Source organism: Antechinus flavipes, chromosome 3 (genome assembly GCF_016432865.1).
Source record: "Antechinus flavipes isolate AdamAnt ecotype Samford, QLD, Australia chromosome 3, AdamAnt_v2, whole genome shotgun sequence".
Classification (NCBI taxonomy): Eukaryota; Metazoa; Chordata; class Mammalia; order Dasyuromorphia; family Dasyuridae; genus Antechinus; species Antechinus flavipes.
In genome coordinates, this window is record NC_067400.1 from 595,294,961 (window position 1) to 595,314,821 (window position 19,861).

Here is a 19,861-nt window from a genome sequence, read left to right on the forward strand (position 1 = left end):
TATATCCCCTATCTTTACATAAATATATGTCCATATATCCCCTCTCTTTTTATAGATATATGTCCATATATTCTTTCCATATATCCCCTCTCTTTATATAAATATATATCCATATATCTTCTCCATATATCCCCTCTCTTTATATAAATATATGTCCATATATCCTCTATCTTTACATAAATATATATCCATATATCCCCTCTCTTTTTATAGATATATTTCCATATATTCTCTATATATCCCCTATCTTTACATAAATATATGTCCATATATCCCCTTTCTTTTTATAGATATATGTCCATATAGCCTCTCCATATCCCCTATCTTTACATAAATATATGTCCCTATATCCTTTCCATATATCCTCTATCTTTACATAAATATGTGTCCATATATCCCATCTATTTTTATAGATATATTTCCATATATTCTCTATATATCCTCTATCTTTACATAAATATATGTCCATATATCCTCTCTCATTTTACAGATATATGTCCATATATCCTTTCCATATATCCCTATCTTTACATAAATATATGTCCCTATAGCCTCTCCATATATCCTCTATCTTTACATAAATATGTGTCCATATATCCTGTCTCTTTTTATAGATATATGTCCATATATTCTCTATATATCCTCTATCTTTACATAAATATATGTCCATATATCCCCTCTCATTTTATAGATATATGTCCATATATCCTTTCCATATATCCCCTATCTTTACATAAATATATGGCCCTATATCCTCTCCATATATCCCCTCTCTTTATAGATATAGATATATGTTCCTATCCCTCTCCATTTCCTTATCCAGTGAGTTAGCCCTGCTAACAAGAAAAGGAGAGAACCTGGGAGGGGGGAAGGTTGGCCAAATAACCGAGGCATTAGGCCAGTGTGGCAGTGTATCCACACCCCTATCCCACCACCTCTGCAAAGAATGGAGGGAAGAATATTTTGCCGTCTTCTGTGTGTCCCCAAAGATGAGAAAATTCACCTCCCTCCCAACTTTAGCCTAGTTTAGTCTGGCACCTTAATTGGTCGTGACCTTGCCTCAGTTTCCACATCTGTGAAATAGAGTAATACTGATGCCCCTCAAGGGGCCTGTGTGAAGAAACCTCAATGTAAAGGTTCATTAATGAACTAAGTGGATGAACAAATAGAGTTTGTGGGCCAGAGTGTCCCCTTGTCTGTGTTTGTCCATGTGGGTCTCTGCAGATATTGATACGCTGTGGAAAATGGAGGGGCAGAAATGGGTTTGCTGGAGTGGCCAGGAAGAGCCAGTTGTTAAATTCTAAGCATATTTTACACCTTAGAAACTTCCAGATAATGTCCATTGGGCTTTGTTTGTTATCTTGTTGACTGTCTAGATTTTAAAAAGTGAAAGTGTTAATAAGTGTGTCCTTTACCCATTTTTCCCCCCTGGAAAGCTGGATGTAAAACATTTACCAGCACACCACCAGGTCGAGCTTTTTAGGCTCATGACTGAATGTTACTCTACACTTCTGACCTATGGCGTTTTTAAATTCCTGCTACAACAGTAAGCACTTATTAAGCACTTGTAGTATTCAGAGCACTGAGCTGGATGCTAAAGATACAACAAAATGATGGATTCGGAGACAAGACCCAGAGTTAGAATCTAGACCAGATTTGTGTGACTTTGGAGCCTTAGTTTCCACACCTGTAAAATGGGGGGGAGGGAGTAGTTGACCTCTCAGGTCCTTTCTAACTTCAAGTCTGCAACCCAGCTACTGCCTCAAGAAGCCTATATTTTATTTTTTTTTATTTATTTATCTGTTTGTTTTGCTGAGGCAATTCAGATTAAGTGACTTGCCCAGAGTCATACAGCCAGGAAGTGTTAATTGTCATGAAGCCTACTTTTTAATGGTGGGGCACAATATGTAAACTGACAGATTAATAGAAAATAATTTGAGGGAAATAACTCAGCTAAAAGGAGAATTAAGGGACCCAAACTGAGCCAAGAAGGAATCTAGGGATTCTAGCATGGAAGTGAGAGATGAGGGCCTGGAGACGGAAGGGTACAGCCTGTGCAAAAGCATGGAGCTGGGAGATGGTGAAAAGCAGGGCCTGAGAAATGCAGGAGAAGCTAGAAGAAGAAGCTCCCAGGAGCCTCCCCCTCTCCTGTTTCCCCCACGGGTTCTAAGAAGCAGGCAAAGTGCTGGGGGAGGAGCGGGGTTCAGACAATAGGGAGGTACTCCCTAGCCCAAGAGGGGGGTGTAGAGTGGGGGACAGTGGGGCTGCTAAAGATGGAAAGCCCAGGGTTCTGAGGCCCTCTGAGGCCTGCCAGCCAAGCCTCTTCTCCAGGGAGGAGGTTGGCTCGTGGAGGTGTCGAGTAGCCAAGACTCTGTCTGAACCCGAGGTCCCCTGACCCCAGAGTCAAGGAAGTGGATGGAGAAACTGAGAAGGGAGCGGGTCTTTGAAGAGTGATGGGGGGTAGGGGGAAACGAGAGACGGGGCGAGAGAGCCCGGGAGCCTGGAATGGGGGAGATGTCGGAGCCAGAAGGGCCTGAGATCTCAGGGAGGGCCCTTTCCCCCCTTTTCCTCGTGCATCCCTAGCCCCCAGCACAGAGCCTGGCACTGCTGAGTGAGGGACTCATTGATGACCCGATTTCCTCGCTTGCAGAGAAGGACTGAGGTGGACAGACAGTGGCAGCCGGCCTCTGGGCTGAGCCCCTGAACTCCACAGACGGGGCTGGGGGACTTGGCCAGGGTCTCACAGCACCGAGCATCCTCCTCCTGCAGATGCGGCTCCTGGGGGAAACAGAGGAACTGAAGGAGGGGTTCATGAGAAGGATGCATGAATTTGGTTCCTTCAAATCCACATGCGCCATTTTCTTTGCTTCACCAGGACTCTGGGACACTCTGTGCTTAGGGACATGGAGAAGAGAAGGCTGGGCGGGAGCTGGGCCTGGGAAGGGGGTCCCTCTGGGAAATAAGCCAAAGGGAACCCCCCCCCCGAGGCCAGGTCAGCTTCTCTGAGAGGACGTGGGGCAGGCCCGGGGAGGGCCAGAATCCAGCCATTGGGTTGAAAAGGAGACCCTCTGGGTCTAGCACTTGCTGCTTTGTGCCCCCTCTCCCTGCCTGCCCTGCCATGGGGCAAGTGACCTGGAGACTGAGAGAACTGAGTCCTCCCTTCCTTTCTCCCTTCTTCCCTCCCTCCTTTCTTTCTTCCTTCCTCCCTTCCTCTTCTCCTCCCTCCCTCCCTTCTCTCCTTCCCTTTTCTTCTTCCCTTCCTCCCTCCCTTTCTCCTCTCTCCTTCTCTTTCCTTCCCCTCTCCCTTCCTGACTAGAGCTCAAAAATAGATTTGGACACTAGCCGTGTGGATCTGGCCAAGCCACTTAACCTCTGATTGCTCCATTTCCTCATCTGTAAAATGGGGATAATAATAATTTGGTTGCCAGGAGTATATACTTGTAAAGCAGTTAGCACAGTTTTGCTTAGCATACAGTAGGTGCTATATAAATGCCAGCCATGATCATGGTTGCTGAAGTGACTTGTAGGCAGCAAGGAGCAGCACTGATTGAGACACTGGAGTTCTGACTCTAATTACAAACTGTATCCACTGCGTCCTCTTGCTGGCAAGACTACAGAGATCCCATGTGGAAGCTTCTCAGGGACAAGAAGGGTTTTATTTTGTCTATATCTCAACACCTCGTAGAGATTAAGGCATTTTATAAATGTTTGCGGGACAGCTGTCTGATCAAGGGGAGGAGATGCTCGATCTTGGTGCCTGCCTGACCATCTGTCTCTTTTTCTGCCCCTCAGCCGAAGGCGCTCTCTGCCCTGACCCCCCCTCAGGAAAACCCGCGATGGCGACCAAGCGCAAAGGCGGCCTGAAGCTCAATGCCATCTGTGCCAAGCTGAGCCGCCAGGTGGTGGTGGAACAGGGAGCTGATCCAGGGATCCGGCCAGAAGGTGGCCAGGGCAACCCCCTGCGGCCCCGGGAGAAGGAGCAAGGCGGTGGGTCAGAGGCCAAGGTCACCCAGACGCCGCGGAGCGAGGAAGACAGGAGGCGGGCCGTGATTGAGAAGTGGGTCAATGGAGAGTACAGCGAGGAGCCGGCCCCGACCCCAGTCCTGGGGCGCAGTGTCCGCGAGGGTCTGGAGCTGCCCCCGGAGGGAGTCTACATGGTGCAGCCGCAGGGATGCAGCGATGAAGAGGACCACGGGGAGGAAGCTCGGGGGCCCACTTCCCAGAGCGCCAACTTCCTGGAAGAACGGGACTCAGAGGGGACGGCCCCCAAGGAGGAGGGTGGGCACCCGGCCAAGCAGGCTTCAGGTAAGGTTATGTCCCTTCTGGCACCTCCTGCTGCCAGGAAAGCATCACCCAGAAAAAGACCCAGGCCCAGGGTGGGGGCTGAGACCCCATCTACCAGGCCTGACCCTAACGGGATGGGCAGGGAAGGAGGACCCTCATAGGCTCCTGTAGGCAGTCAGTGGCAGAGCCCCCCACCCAAATCCAGCAAGCTTTGCTTCCTTGGGAGCTATGGAAATCAGTAAGGCAACCAGACTTAGGAAGCACCCACTCTAGGACGAGAGAGCGGGGTGGATATTCTAGGCTGGGAGAGCAGAGTGGACATTCTAGGCCGGGAGAGTGATGTGGATATTCTAGGATGAGAGAGCGGTGTGGACAGTCTAGGATGGGAGAGCAGTGTGGACATTCTAGGCCATGAGACAGTGTGGACATATAGGCTAGGAGAGCAGTGTGGACATTCTAGGACAGGAGTGCAGAGTGGATGTTCTAGGATAGGAGAGTGGGATGGAGATTCTAGGATAGAAGAGTGGGATGAACATTCTAGGCTGGGAGAGTGGGGTGGACATTCTAGGACAGTAGAGCAGAGTGGGATAATGCTGGGAGGCAGGAGATGGAGAAATGGGTGCAAGAACAGCCAGGAGGCCAGTGTCACTGCACTGCACAGTGCATAGAGAACCAGAATAGGGAAAGTAAAAGAAAGCTGAAAGAGAAAAAAAGGAATTTTTATATTTGGTCCTGGAAGAGGGAGAGTGAGAGAAGGGAATAGAAAGAGGGAGCAAGAATGAGGGAAGAAAAGGAAGGAGGAAAGGAGGAAGGAAGAAAAGGAGGAAGAAAGGGGGAAATAAGGAAAGAGGGAAGAAAGAAGAAAAAGAGGAATAAAGGGCAGGAACAAGAAAGGAGGGAAAGAGAGGAAGGAAGGAAAGAAGAAAAGAGAGAGGGAGGGAGGAAGGAAGGGAAAAAGAAAGGAGGGAGAGAGGAAGAAAAAGGGAAGAAAAGGAGGAAAAGAAGGAGGAAGGGAGGGAAGAAGGAGGGCAGGCTTCCTGGCTTGCAGAAAGGGGTGTTTAGGTGTTCCACTCAGACTGGGGCCAGCAAGAGCTGGCTTGTAGGGCGGCAGCAGGGCATTTTCCTATGCCAGGCCTTTCTCAGGAAGGGAAGGAGCCAGGGGCACTGGTGATGCTCTGGGGAGGAGCCATGGGGAAGGCCCAGTGTGGGCAATCTCCAGGCTCCTAGCAGACCCAGTTGAGCAGCCTTCAGGCTGGGGTTGGAGCGGAGGAAGTAGGCTCTGGGACAGGGGCCTAGGAGACTGATCAGGAAGGCGGCCATATGCGAACGTGGCTGTGAGTGGGCCCGGCTGGCGGGCATATGCACTGGCGTGTGTTTCCCAAGAGCGTGCTGAGAATGTGTAGACAGAGGCAGCAGGAAGACTAGTCTGCTTTCTACATATTTATGTCTTTGATTTTCTCTTGGAATATTCCTGAAAATGCTTTGGGTCTCCCCTCATTTTCTGACTTCCTGTAGAGTTGGAAGGGACTGCCTGCAACAAGAATGAATGAATGAATGAGTGAGTGAGTGAGTTAGTGGGTGAGTGAGTCTTAGAACTGAAAGGGACCTCCTGCAACATGAATGAATGAATGAATGAGTGAGTGAGTGCATGAGTGAGTGAATTGAGTGAGTGAGTCTTAGAGCTGGAAGGGACCTCCTGCAACATGAATGAATGAATGAATGCATTCACCTCCACCTGAGCAAGCTCCCCTGCTGGAGCATCTTGAATAAATGCTCATTCTGGGTTCCCAGAAGCCTCTGGGAGAGCCTCTTCCCCCTGGAGCCCACTGGAAATATTAGAAAGCCGTCTCCTTAGGTCATATTGAAACCTGCCTCGGTGTGACTTTTAGCTCTGGCCTCTGGGGCCAAACAGATTAAGTCTAATCCCTCTCTGCCCCTGCCAAGGTCTTCCCTGAGGGAGAGACCATTGGCCTGTCCCTTCCTTCCCTCCTTCTCCCCTGGCCTCCTGCCTCCTTCTATCTAAATTGCACTCTGGCTTCTCTCTTTCCCAGATCTCTCCTGGGACTCCCCCCTCCCCAGTCCCACTAACTAGAAGGCCTTTCTGTACAGTGGAAAGTCAGAAGACCTGGATTCAAATCCTCCCACCTCACTTGGTCTCTAACCTCATTGAACCTCAGTTTCTTTACCTGCCCGGTGAGGGATTTGGACTGTACAGTTTCCCGGGTCGCTTCCAGCTCTGTTGCCGTGATCCGGCTCTCCTCCACCTTTTTTAGGATGGGAGGTGTCTCCAGGCATCCCAGGGTGGGCATTCTGGGGGCCCTGCTCTGCTGATCCCCGTGGAGGTGGGAGAAGAAAGGGAAGGGGGTGGAGGAGAAGCAGGGGGTCAGAGCTCTGGGTGCCGGTGGATTGTCGGAGCCCCGTAGAGTTTGGGGGTGATCACCTGGTGGGACGGACTCCCCGGCCGGGGATCTGTCCAGATGCCCTCCCTTCCTCCTTCGCCCAGCCTGGGGTGGCTCGGGAGGAGAGAGCGGCCCTCCCTGCCCCTCCCCCAGCCCCATTTCCAGCACCCCCCCCGCAGCGAGGGGCGCATCTTCCTCCCTGTGCGGGGAGCCCAGGCAGCCACATAATTATGCATATAAGATATAAACAGAGCTGTTTAATTATCCTTCGCCACATCAGTGACAGAGTAATTAACAAACATTGCAAGATCAATGAGGAAAAGTGTGACCTTCAGTTTCCTCTGATAGGAAAAGCCCTTGCCACATTCAGACACAAGGTGATTGCACCAGGGCTGGGGGGTGGGGTGAACGAGGAAGGGGCCATGTGCCCCGGAAGTCCCCCATCTGCGCTGCCTCTCCCCTGCTACTGGGGAGGCCTCCCCCTGACTGTCACAGAAAGGGGCCCGGCAGGGGGTCACCCTGGTCTGGGGGGGCCAGCAGGGGGTCGGCCTGGGGGTCGGAAGACCACGGCTGACCCGGAGTCCTTCCCTTCTTAATTCACTCAGGCCAACCGTGGGGTGATTTTGTTCTGCAGCCCCCCCACCCCCTGCCCACACTTTGGGACAGCAGCAGAGTGTGCCCCTGGTTCTCTTCCCCCGACCAGGCCAGGCCAGCCCTCGCTGCCTGCCTTCCCTGGGCTCCCCGGCTCAGGGCTCTGGGCTTTTGCCCTGGGGCCCCTGGCCCCTGCCCCCTCTGAGCTGCCCAGGGAGGACTTGGTGCTTTCCTGCCATATATAGTAGCTGTCTCCAGCTATTTTTAGCCCGTTTCCCCTGGTCCCTGAGCCACATGTGCCGGGGCCAAAGCCCTCTCCTGCGCTCTCCGCCAGCAGCCACCAGGGCCTGGCACTGCCCACCTCCCAGGGCCCTCTCCATCTGGGTGTTGGCCACGGAAAGGACAGCCACTGCTCCTCCCTCCAGGGCTGACATTGCCCCAGTGCCCAGAGGGCAGGGCCGGGGAGGAGCCTCCCTTGCCAGTTGCCTTTATTCTCTGTGCCCCAGAGGGCTGGATCTCACCTTGCTGTCACCTGGGGGGTCAGTGAGAGGATAGCCCGGGACTCTGGGCATTCAGAGAGCCTCGTGCCTGGGACAGCCACGCGGGGTCCCTGCTTTGTCCATCAGCCCTTCGCCCACCTCCAAAACAGGACGTTCTGGGAACAGCAACCCCCGAGGGCCTTCTGCAGATGATCCCAAGCTTCCCCCTCCTCCCTTTCTCTTTCCTTCCTCCCCCTCCCTTTCCCTCTGCTCTGGCTGAGGTAGGACCTGTCAAGTTAGACCAGAGGCACGTGGTCCCTCCTGCTGCAGATTCTGCGAACACTCGGCCCCTTCACCACCAATGTTCACCCCCTCACCCTGGCGTCTGCGCCTAATTACACAAACCAAACTCTGAATGTGAATGGGATGGATTTGCCCATAAAGCAGAGGAGAATTGCAGACACCCAAGGGCCGCAGGGCGCCTGTGACATGGGCCTCCTGTCCCTTGGGCTGGAGAGTCGCCCATCCCCTGCGGGGTGTGGTCAGTGCCTGGGAAGTTGTGGAGCCGTGTTTGTCTCTGCCAGAGTGTGTGTGAGAGCGAGAGTGAGTGTGTGTGTGTGTGTGTGTGTGTGTGTGAGTGTGTGTGTGAGTGTGTGTGTATAATTGTGTGTGAGTGTGTGTGATTGTGAATATCTGTGTCTGTGTGTGTGTTTGAGTGTGTGAGTATGTGTGATTGTGAGTATCTGGGTCTGTGTGTGTGTTTGAGTGTGTGAGTATGTGTGATTGTGAGTATCTGTGTCTGTGTGTGATTGAGTGTGTGAACGTAAGAGTGTGAGTGTGTGTGTGAGTGTGTGTGATTGTATCTGTCTGTGTGTGATTGAGTGTGTGTGTGTGATTGTGAGTATCTGTGTCTGTGTGTGTGATTGAGTGTGTGTGTGTGATTGTGAGTATCTGTGTCTGTGTGTGATTGTGAGTATCTGTGTCTGTGTGTGTGATTGAGTGTGTGAGTGTAAGTGTGAGTGAGTGTGAGTGTGTATGCGTGCCCGCCGCTCCAGGCCCCTGCCAGTCTGGACTCCCCCTTTTCCTCGGGGCTCTGCCCTCGCTCTCGGGGAGGAGGGAGCTACCGGGAAGCCGTCGGAGCCCCCGTGAGCCGGCTTCCATCCCCAGCCCGAGCCCCTGTAGCACCCGCCCAGGAGAGTTGCAATGAGTGATTGGAGGCGATGAGGAGGGAGGTTTGAAGGACTCCTGCACACAGTAAATCTTTGCTTGGCGGGAGGGAGGAGGCCATTGCGGGCACAAGAGGGGAGGAGGGCCTCCGTGTCAGATTGAAGCTTAAATGAATCTGAGCTGGCACGTCAGACCAATCTGTATTTCCTCCTTTGCTCTGTTATTGGGTGACCTCCAGCTCCCTTTGAAGCTCCACTTCTCCCTCTCCCCTCCTCCCTTCACAGTGACCAGCAAAGCAGCCTGGGGAGGACACAGAGACCGCAGCCAGACTGCCAGGCCCTGGACAATCTGGGTCCCCGAGCCCCGGAGCCTCCTGCCCAGGCTCCCGCTGGCCTGGGGCCGCTGCTACAGGGGCTCCGAGAGATAGAGAAGCCCCTGGGTGGGGGAGGTGGGACCCTTTGTGAGGAGAGGAAAAGAAAAAGCAGAGAACAAAGGAAAATGGGTTCTGGGGACTTGGGTACAAATTATGCCGGCGTCACTTACTTCCCAGAGAGCTGTAAGCGCAGGTGTCCGGATTCCTGTGCCTCGGTCTCCTTGTCTGAGACAACTGGACTCCAGCCCTTCCAGCCCCAAGTCTGTGGTCCTGGTTCTAAGCACCTAAGCAGAGAGAGCTGCAATGGGTTTGCTTAGCCCAGTGCCTGACTAATAATAATAATAATAATACTTACAATAAGTAAGTGCTTATTGCAGACGCTCTGAACTGGATTCAAATCTCAGCTCCACAGTGGACCGCCTTGGTTAAGCAGGTCACCTCCTCTCTAGGGACCCCAGTCTCTTTATCCGTGAAATGAAATGATTCCTAAGGTTTCCTCCAACTCTAAATCTCTGGTCCTGTGAGAGACAGAGAGGGAAAGGAGAAAGAGATAGAGAGAGGGAGAGAGAGAAAATGAGAGAGAAAAAATGAGAGAGAAAGAGAAAATAAGGGATAATGAGAGAGAATAAGAAAGAAAATAAGGGAGACAGAGAAAATAAGAGAGAGAATACGAAAAAGAAAATAAAAGAGTGAGAGACAGAGGGAAAGACTGAGAAAGAGAATGAGGGGAAAGAGAGAGAATGAGAGAAAATAAGAGAAAGAGAGAATGGGAAAGACAGAACAAGAGAATGAGAGAGAAAAAAATAAAGACAGGGAAAGACTGAGAGAATAAGAGAATGAGAGAGAGAATAAAGAGAAAATAAGAGAGAGAGAGACTGGGAGAGAGAAGGGAGAAGCTTTAAAAATCAAAAGTCCCACACCACCCCCATTTTATAGATGAAGAAACTGAGACCCAAAGGAGCTCAGGGATTTTCCAGCTCTAAATCAGTGGGGCCAAGGAACATGGGAAGCCTTGAAAGGATTGCCTGGTGCCCTCTCCCAGCTGCAAATGCTCCTCCTCCTCCTCCCTGGAAGTCAGTTTGCATATTTTTTTTATTTCCTTATCTGTGTACACACTGTTCCTGGCTTCCCCCTCCCCCCAGTAGAGTATAAGCCCCGCCAGACAGTTTCATTTTTATCTCTCTAGCAGATTCAGGCACATAGTAGGTGCTTAATCAGCCCTCCTAGAGTGAATGAGTGACCCTCCCCATCCTCTGCCTTCTGGACCTTTGGTCTTAATATTTTCTGGTCTCCTTCTCCGTCCTCTCCTGGGTCTTCTCTAATGGATCTTTTTTTATTATTAATTTTATGTTTTTGTTTTATTTTTTCCCTGGTTATACATGTACATTAATTTTTTAAATCCACATTTCTTTATGAATCATATTAGGAGAGAAAAATCAGAACAAAAAGGGGAAAACCCCCCAAAGTGATCCTAGCCTGTGTTTTCGCTGGGGAGCCAGCCCGGGCTTGGGTTCTGCCGGTGTTTAGTGGGGTGCCGCCCTGGGCCTCCGGGAGACGGGGGCCGGGGGTCCCCCTGGGTCTCGGATTCCCGGCTGCCGGCCCTCCGTCCCTGACCCATTTTCCCACGCGCCCCCGCGCTCCCACAAGGCCCGGGAGGTGGGTTTCCGCCGGCCTCACTTCCAGTAAAATCGCTTTTCCTTCATATTAGGCCGAGGCAAGAGCACAGAGACATTTATGAAACTTTGTTTAATGTACTGAAAAGCCATCGGCCAGAACATTTAGGAAATTGATTTTCCTGGCATTGATGAACTCGTTTTATTTTACCCCAGTATTAATTACTTTTTTTTTAAACAAATTAATTTAAGAGTCGTAAAACCTAACAAGTGAGCCAAATGTCCGTAGATCATGTCCCCCCGGCGCCCCTCGGGAGGAGGGCGGGGGGGCGTCCACCCTGACCCGCCTCTGTCCCCCCAGGAGAAGCCTCCTCCCTGCGGGACTACGCGGCCACCACCATGAACGAGTTCCTGGGCATGTTCGGCTACGACGACCAGAACGTGCGGGACGAGCTGGCGCGCAAGGTCAGCTTCGAGAAGCTCCACGCCGGCGCGGCCCCCGAGGCCCCCCCCGCGCCGCCGGCCGCCGACGACAGCAAGCGGCCGCGCTTCTCCAAGTACGAGGAGTACATCCGCAAGCTCAAGGCGGGCGAGCAGCTGCCCTGGCCCGCGCACAAGGCCGAGGACCGGAAGGAGGCCGGGCCGGGCCTGCGGCTGCCCGGCAGCACGGCCCACCTGGAGACCAAGGCCACCATCCTGCCGCTGCCCTCCCACGCCGGCCCCCAGATGCAGGGGCTCGTGGCCCGCGCCTCCAAGTACGACTTCTTCATCCAGAAGCTCAAGACCAGCGAGAGCCTGCGGCCCCAGAACGGCAACACCTACAAGAAGCCCTCCAAGTACGACCTGGAGAACGTCAAGTACCTGCACCTCTTCAAGCCGGGAGAGGGGAGCCCGGACATGGGCGGCGCCATCGCCTTCAAGACCGGCAAGGTGGGCCGCCCCTCCAAGTACGACGTGCGCAACATCCAGAAGCTGGCGCCCGTCAAGGCGCCCCCCGCCCCCAGCCTGGCCCCCGCGCCCCTCGCCAGCGCCCCCAGCGCCGCCCCCGGGGTGGGGCCCGAGCCCCCCGTATCCCTGCCTTTCAACGCCCCCGAGTACTTGAAGTCGACCTTCTCCAAGACGGATTCCATCACCACCGGGACCGTCTCCACCGTCAAGTAAGTTCCTTCTCCCACATGCGCCGCGTGGTGAGACCCCCGCTTGGGGTTGGTCGGGGGGCCCGTAGGACTGCAAGAGCCAGGAGATGGAAACGGGCTCAGGCCGGAGGCTGGGTCTTGTGGGGCAGGAGGGGCCGGCCCCTCCTCCGAGCCGGACTGTGCCCGCGGGGCTGGGGCCTGGGAAATGACCAGGACGGGCTGGGCCCAGAGCCGTTCCTCAGCGTCTCAGAGATGCTGGGGCAGCCGCGAGGGAGGCAGCCCCTTCCACCTGCCCACACGGAACCGGAGCGGGGGCTCCGAGCTTGCCTGCTCCCAGAGGCCCGAGTGAAGGGGCAGCCGGGCTGGGCCCCTGGGAGACGGGCGAGTCCGGAGACGGACCCGGTGAGAAGTGAGCACCCACCGCCGGGGGGCCCGACCCCGGGCCATGTTCCTTGCTCGCTCTGGCTCCCCTGAGCCCTTTCTTAACCCAGGTGACCTTTAGGCCTATGGTTCAGTCCGTCTGTCCCTCAGGTACCGGGGATCTTGGCTCACCAATGGCCAAGCCGGGTTGTACAACCGACCCTGGGCCCGGGCTCCTCCCCAAGGCCCCCGCCGCCTTCACATCCCTGCCCCCTCAGCCCCAGAGCCAGGCTGCTGACCCACCCCCGCCTCCCTCTTGGTGCACCGGCCTTGGCTGGGAAGGAGCCCCTGAGAGTCTGCGCCTCAGGCAGCCCTTCTTTTTCTTTAAGTTTATTCTTTATTACAGCTTTTTATTTACAAGACATAGACGTGGGGAATTTTTTATCATTGACCCTTGTGAAACCTTTCCAACTTTTCCCCTCCTTCCCCCCACCTCCCCCAGATGGCAGGGAGTCCTATACACGTTAAATATGTTAAGGGCAGCCCTTCTTGAAGGAACGAGCAGCCCACAAAGGAAGGTCCTCCGCCTTCCTGGGCGTGAGTTCTGGGGGCACCGACCCTGCCCCGGGTCTTGGAAGTAAAGAAAATCTTGAAGATTCAGTCACCGCTGGGCTGGGAACAGCTGGCTGCAGTGGGAGGGCAATGGATTGGAAGGCGTACAGTCAGGGCACCCTGTGCCGGGGGGCTTTCAATAAACTTGTTCCCACTGCCTGGGCCTGTTTCCCTACATAAGATAAAAGGGTCAGACTGGATGAGCATGAAGGTCTTCCTGGCTCTGACCTCCTGGGTTCTAAGGGCCCTCCCAGCTCTGACATCCTGGGTTCTAAGGGCCCTCCCAGCTCTGACCTCCTGGGTTCTAAGGACCCTCCCAGCTCTGACCTCCTGAATTCTAAGGACCCTCCCAGCTCTGACATCCTGTGTTCTAAGGGCCCTCCCAGCTCTGACCTCCTGGGTTCTAAGGGCTCCCCCAGCTCTGACATCCTAGGTTCTAAGGGCCCTCCCAGCTCTGAGCTCATGATCCTCCCTTCCCAAACCCTTTCTTTGCTATACTTAGTGACTGTACCCAGGATCCCCTCTAGACTCACTCCAGGAAGATCCAATTCCGGACCCTGGCTCTGCCCACTCCTGGTACCTAAGCCCGTCCCATCTCCCCTTCTCTGTCCCAGTGCTTCCTCTTTCCCTTGCCCTGTGTTCTTCCGCTGTGCCCCCTCTATTTCTCCTGGAGCTGACAGCAGACGGGGCAGACTCAGGGCCTCCGGCGCCCTGCTCTCCTGGCCTGGGAACCCTCTTCCCAATCCCATGCCGGGTCCCAGACCTAAGTCGCCCCTGGAAGCCAAGACCCCGCAGGTCACCTTCCTATGCCCGGGGCCTTCGTCTGCCCTGAGAGCCACGACCTCAGAAGCCAGGGTGGGGGTGGGAAAGGCTCGCTCCCCCATAAGGGGCTGGCTCTAAGGGAAGTGGGGCTGTCCCCGCCTCTCCCACCAGCTTTGTGACCTGTGTGTCTCTCCCCAGGAACGGATTGCCCACAGATAAACCAGCTGTCACCGAAGATGTAAATATTTACCAGAAATATATTGCCAGGTAGGCCAATCCTGGAGGGAGGCTGGCCCGGAGAGGGGGTCCCGGGGACCAGGCAGAATGGGCGCCGAGGTCCCTGCTCCATCCGGCAGCTGAAACGCCCTTGGACACTTTCCGGCCCTTCTCCAGCTCGTGTGTTCTCTTAGCAAGGGGCTCCAGCCCGGGACCCACGGGGTCACCCTAAGCAAGATCAGCAAACTCCGGGTCTGCCCTGGTTTTCTTAAACCCCCAAGTCATTGAGGTCCCTTTGGGCAGGGGCACGAGGGGTGGCCAGAAGCAGGAAGGACTCCCGGCAGCTGCCCCAGTTCTCTTGTGTGAGGTGGGCCCGGCATCCCGGACCAGGGGAGCAAGAAGGAGGCTGGAGACGCCCGATCCCGGACTCAGGCCTTCCCTGAGCAGCTGTGGGCAGAACTGTTTCATCCCCTAAAACGACTGAGGGCGGGGAGCGCCAGGCGGGGTCCCCGGGACCTGCCCCCAGATCTGTGTCTCTGTCTTTTGCCCCCCAATTTCCCCCAGTCTTCCTCTGCCTTCCCCTCTGTCTGTCTTCCTCAGTACGCCTTTTCCCTTTATTATTATTATCATCATCATTATTATTATTAGCGCCTCAACAGATGGTCCTTTTGGCAGCTCCGGTTTAAATATTTATTCGTGTGGAGCCTCCCCATAACTGGGCCCCCTCCCCTCTCTTTCCCATCGCCATCGAGGGGCCTGGGCCCGGCAGAGCCCCCCAACTCCATCCGGGCCGCGCGGAGGCTGCGCCGACGGCTGGTCCGGGCCCCGTCCCATCGGAAGGGCAGCGGGGAGGGGGCCGGGCCGGGGCTTCACGCTGGCTGGCGAGCGGGCGTGGGAGCGAGCTCCCCGCTGCGGGGAGCCGAGCAGATGCTGCGCTTTAAAAATTCATAACTCTGGACTGTTTCAAGTGTCAGAAAATGCCTGAGAGCTGATAACCCTTTAGACGCCTCCTCAGCATCCATCGTGGGCCGGGCCCTGTTGCCCAGCTCCTCTGCCCTCCCGGCCCAGGGAGCCCCATCCCGAGCTAAACGTGGGAGCATCCACTGAGCCCGTAGGCCGGGCCCCTCTCTCCATTCTTGCATTAATTCAGTGAACACTTAGTAAGCTCCTACTGTATGCACTGGTCTGGGTCACGGGCAGTGTTTGAATCCAGGTCTTCCTGTGTCTCAGGCCAGGTCATTAGTCTCTCTCACACACACACACACAAGCCCCCGAGGTCTTGTCCAAGTACTTAGCACTCTACCTGGCACATAGTAGGTGCTTAATAATCTTGACTGATGATTGATTCAGATCAAGCACACCTGCCCTGTCCTGGGGTCTGGTTCCCTCTCCCACCAGGCTCTGGGAAGCCTTAGCTCCATCAGGGCCTCCTCCAGGGAGCCCTCCCCGCTCACTGTCCCCAAGTCAGTCGTCCTCTTTCTCCTCCTGGCATTTATTTTTACTGTGCTCCCATGTGGAAAGAGCCTTCCTGCCTCTGAAACCATGAACTGCTGCACAAATGGGGCTGTCCCCCATCCCCGAGTGTCCCTGGAAAGGGAGGCAGCAGGGACATCGTGGAGGAAGATGGGGGACAGCAGACAGAGCTGGGGGTCTGAGAGGGGGTGGGTGCGAGCGCTGACTACCACTTACTCCTTGTGTGACCTCGCATGAAATAGTCCCCTCGTGGCCTCAGTTTCCCGGCCTGTAAAACGAAGGGGTTGGACTCGATCCTCCAGTGAGAGCCTTTAAACTCAGAGAGGGGTCCTGGAGGCAGAGGAGCTGGCCTTGGCAGGAAAAGTGGGGAGGGGTCTTCCTGGGACCCATGTACCTTAAGAGGGCTGGATCTAATAATCCAGAAAGTCCCTTTGCACCTTACATTTATGATCCAGGTGACATGTCCAAGGTCACCCACCCGTGGTGCTGCCCAGGATTCCAAAATCACCCACCTTCCCAATTTAAATCTGAAAAATCATCATCTCTGGAATCAAAAGCTTGTTGTTTCTGACCCTCGGCAACCTCACTTGGGATTTTCTTGGCAAAATAGTCGGCCATTTCTTTCTCTGGCTCATTTTACAGATGAGGAAACTGAGGCAAATAGGCTTGAATGTTTTGCCCAGAATCACCCAGTTAGTAAGTGAATGAGGCTGGACTTGAACTCAGCTCCTCCCGATCCAGGGCCAGCCACCACCTAGCTGCCCACCAACCCTGGACAAAACCCTTAACCGCCCCTCCCTCTCTTTATGTTTCGATTCCTTCCCACCTCCCCTGCCCCACTGACATCGCTTTGTACTTGAGAGACAGCGGGACGGGATGGATCAAGAGCTGACTTTGGCACCCAGGATTATCTGACAAGCCCCTAGGAGCCATGATCTGCCATGGGAGAAGGAAGTTCCTCATCTGGGAGTTCCTACTCTGATGAGATCATGAGTCACGTAATTACTAAGTTGATGAACTTAGCAACGACTTATCCTTGTGCTGGAAGCTCCCTGAGGGTGAGCGCCGGGTTCCTGTTTTTGTATCTCAGCGCCTCCCCTAAGTATGCAGTAGGTGTCTAATGAGTGCTGGTTGGATGGGATTGAGCGGAATTCTCTGCCCTCACAGGTTCTCTGGCAGTCAGCACTGCGGCCACATACACTGTGCGTACCAGTACCGGGAACACTACCACTGCCTGGACCCTGAGTGCAACTATCAGGTAAGAAGGGGAGGGGGAGGAAATGGATCGGGCCGCCGGCCCACAGCCCCTCCCTCCCCAGACGCTGGGGGCGCAAGAGCGGGTGCTACAGAGTGGGTGGGTCCTGTGGGGGACCCTGCCCACCCACACCTGCGCCCTTAGTGAGAGAACAGAGTGAAGAAGAACCGGGTCATGGTGGGAGAGGGAGGGGAGGAAGCACGACTTCTGCCTCCCCCCTTGGCCCTGTTTCTTCCAGTGCTGACCACTGTGGCCGCTCCCCGCGGCCAGCCCCGTTCGGGGAGCCTGTGAGTCCAGCAGGATAACAGGGAGCCCCTGGAGGTGCTAACGAGAGGTCAGCATTTCCTCGGTGCCCATCATAAGGTGCATCAGTGCAGGGCCACCTCGTCCCGGTTCAGATCGGATCGGATCACAGGGCTGCAGCCCCTCGCTCCCCAGAACTCTCTAGTTTCTCTGTACAAATGACCATAGGAGAGCTCCACGTTAGCTTGTGTCCCCAGCTGCCCGGGTGCTTGCTGGCAGAGTGATCGTAATGATGAGTAAAAAATACCGGGCTGGCCCTCGGGCCAGCCGCGGGCCGAGGGGAGTCCACCCTTCACCGGATCCTGGTCCTGCTAGAAGAAGAATCCCAGAACTCTTTTCAGCAAATCTGCAGAGGCGGAGCTCACAGACTAATATTTCTATTTATTTCCAAAAAGGAGCTCATTTCTCCCCTGAATCATAATGGTCCTTAATGGGGAGCTGGGCCCGGAATCGGGCAGACCCGAATCCAAATACGGCCCCAGACACTTATAGCTGGGGGATTCGGGGCAAATCATTTGACGGCTGTCTGCCTCAGTTCCCTCAGCTGTAAAATGGGGATAATAACGATAACCACCTCCTTGTTGTAAGGCTTAGATAAGGGAGGTTTGGAAAGCACTTTGTGGAAAGCTTACAGCATTACGTAAATGCTAGCTATTAACATCATCATCATTATTATTATTATTAAAGTGCTATATAAATGCCAGCTATTATGATTAAAGCATTACATAAATGCGCGCTGTTATTAAATATAAAAGAATAATGTCCCAGAACGTTATTTCTCTCTGAAACCCACTGAAAAAGATGAGAACAAGGTAATAATAATAATAATAGTCATCATCATGATGAGGACAATAATGAGAATGACTGCTGTTTATTGGCAGTTTAAGGGTTAGAAAGCACCAAATATCCTTAGGCCGTGGGAGCCGCCCAGTCACCCCATCGTAGCCTCGTAGGATCCTGGGAGGGACACGGAGATTATCTGGTTCAGCTTCCGAGGCCGCGTAGCAGAAGTGGCTTTGGATCCTGGATTTAGACCTAGGAGGAGTCTTTGAGTTTATAATGTGCCCATTAGACAGATGAGGAAACTGAGTCTTGGAGAGTCACCCAGCTAGACCAGGGTTTGAACCTGGAGATTTGTATCCCAGCGGAGTCGCCAGACCCAGACCCAAGAGAGCCGGAGGATTCCTCAGGCCTAGATCTAGGCTCAGCTCCCCACCCCCGGCCTCTTCCCCCCCCACAGAGATTCACCAGTAAGCAGGACGTGATCCGTCACTACAACATGCACAAGAAGAGGGACAACTCCCTGCAACACGGCTTCATGCGCTTCAGCCCACTGGACGACTGCAGTGTCTACTACCATGGCTGCCACCTCAACGGCAAGAGCACGCACTACCACTGCATGCAGGTAAGGCCGAGCCCCTGCCCCTGCCCCTGCTGGCAGAGGGTGAGCTCTCTGAGGGCAGGATGCCCGGGCATCCCCAGTGCTGGAGACAGACCGAGAAAGGCCTGTCTGGGAGAATTCCCTACTGGTCCAGCAACAGTCTTTTTTAAAAGCTCACTGTCCACAGGGGGAGGCCCTGAGGGAGGGAGGACTCTGAAAAAAGGTGGGTGATCCCTGCCCTCCTCCCACCACCAGCTCTTGAGCCTGACCCCTCCTTCAGCCTCAAGTTGGCGCCTGCAAACATTGCATCAGACTGTAGGGGTAGGATTACAAGGAAGAAAGGGAGGGAAGGAAGGAAGGAAGGAAGGAAGGAAGGAAGGAAGGAAGGAAGGAAGGAAGGAAGGAAGGAAGGAAAAAAGAGGGAGGGAGGAAGAGAAAGAAGGAGGGATGAAGGAAGGGAGGAAAGAAGAGAGGGAGGGAGGGAGGAAAGAAGGGAAGAAGAAAAGGAAGGCAAGGAAGAAGGAAGAAAGAAAGGTGAAAGGGGAGAAAGGAAGAAAAGAAAAAGGAGGGAAAAGAAGAGAAAGGAAGACAAGAAGAAAGGAAGAAGGGAGGAAGAAAGGGAAAGGAAAAAGAGATGCAGGAAGAGAGGAAGGACAAAAAAAGAAGGGAAGGAAAGAAAGAAGGAAGGAAGAATAGAGGAAGAGTAGGAAGAAGGAAAGGGAAAAAAGAGGAAGGGAGGAAGAAAGAAAGGAAAAGGGGAGGAGAAGAAGAAAACAAGGGAGAAAGAAAAGAGGAAAAAAGAGAAAGGAAGGAAAGAAAGGAGGGGGGGAAGAAAAAGGGGGAAAGGAGGAAGGGAGCAAGAAAAGAAAGGGAAAAGGGAGGAAAGGAGGAAGGAAAAGAAGACAAAAAAGGAAGGAAGGAGGAAGGAAACTAGGAAGGAGGGAGAGCATGTGGGTAAACAGACAGTAAAGGGAAGCCTTGCTGAGGCCAGCCTGGACATCACAGGAGAACAGGGGCCCTGATATGGAGTTCCGGTGCATGAAGGCAGATGAGTAAACTGAGGCCCAGAGAGGGAAAGGCCTAGAGTCACATGGCTAAGCGGCAGGGCCAGAATGTGCACCCAAACCCTGCCCAGACCCACTGCTTGCTCACATTCCCTGCCTCGAAGTTTGGGCGCGCAGCCCGGAGCACAGACTCCTGCCCCTGGGTCTGCAGCGGGCCCTCCCCCTGCCCCGAGAGGCAGCGACCTCGAGCCCTGACTTCTCCCACTTTTCACAGATGGGGAGACAGATTCCGAGTGGCCCAGTGCCCTGGCTCAGGGTCACCCAGCTAGTAAGTTGCGGAGGCCATTCTGACCCAAGCAGGCTCCCGAGCCCCCTAGAGAGAAGGGGCCGATGGGCCTTCCGGCGGCCGAGGCCTTTGCTGGCTCGCTGCCTCTGGGCCCAGAATAGCCCTCG

General features: G+C 54.2%; 1 protein-coding gene across 5 annotated transcripts in view; it reads left to right on the forward strand.

Moving 5' to 3' along the window:
* CASZ1 (castor zinc finger 1) overlaps positions 1 to 19,861 on the forward strand; it is a 237,133-nt gene that overhangs the window by 190,202 nt on the left and 27,070 nt on the right. For all 5 annotated transcript variants that reach the window (XM_051988561.1, XM_051988562.1, XM_051988560.1 and 2 more), the window contains 5 exons: positions 3,793 to 4,305; positions 11,268 to 12,063; positions 13,975 to 14,043; positions 16,633 to 16,723; positions 18,264 to 18,428. In XM_051988561.1, coding sequence (XP_051844521.1) covers positions 3,793 to 4,305; positions 11,268 to 12,063; positions 13,975 to 14,043; positions 16,633 to 16,723; positions 18,264 to 18,428 — 1,634 coding nt within the window. The remainder of the gene's footprint in view (positions 1 to 3,792; positions 4,306 to 11,267; positions 12,064 to 13,974; positions 14,044 to 16,632; positions 16,724 to 18,263; positions 18,429 to 19,861) is intronic.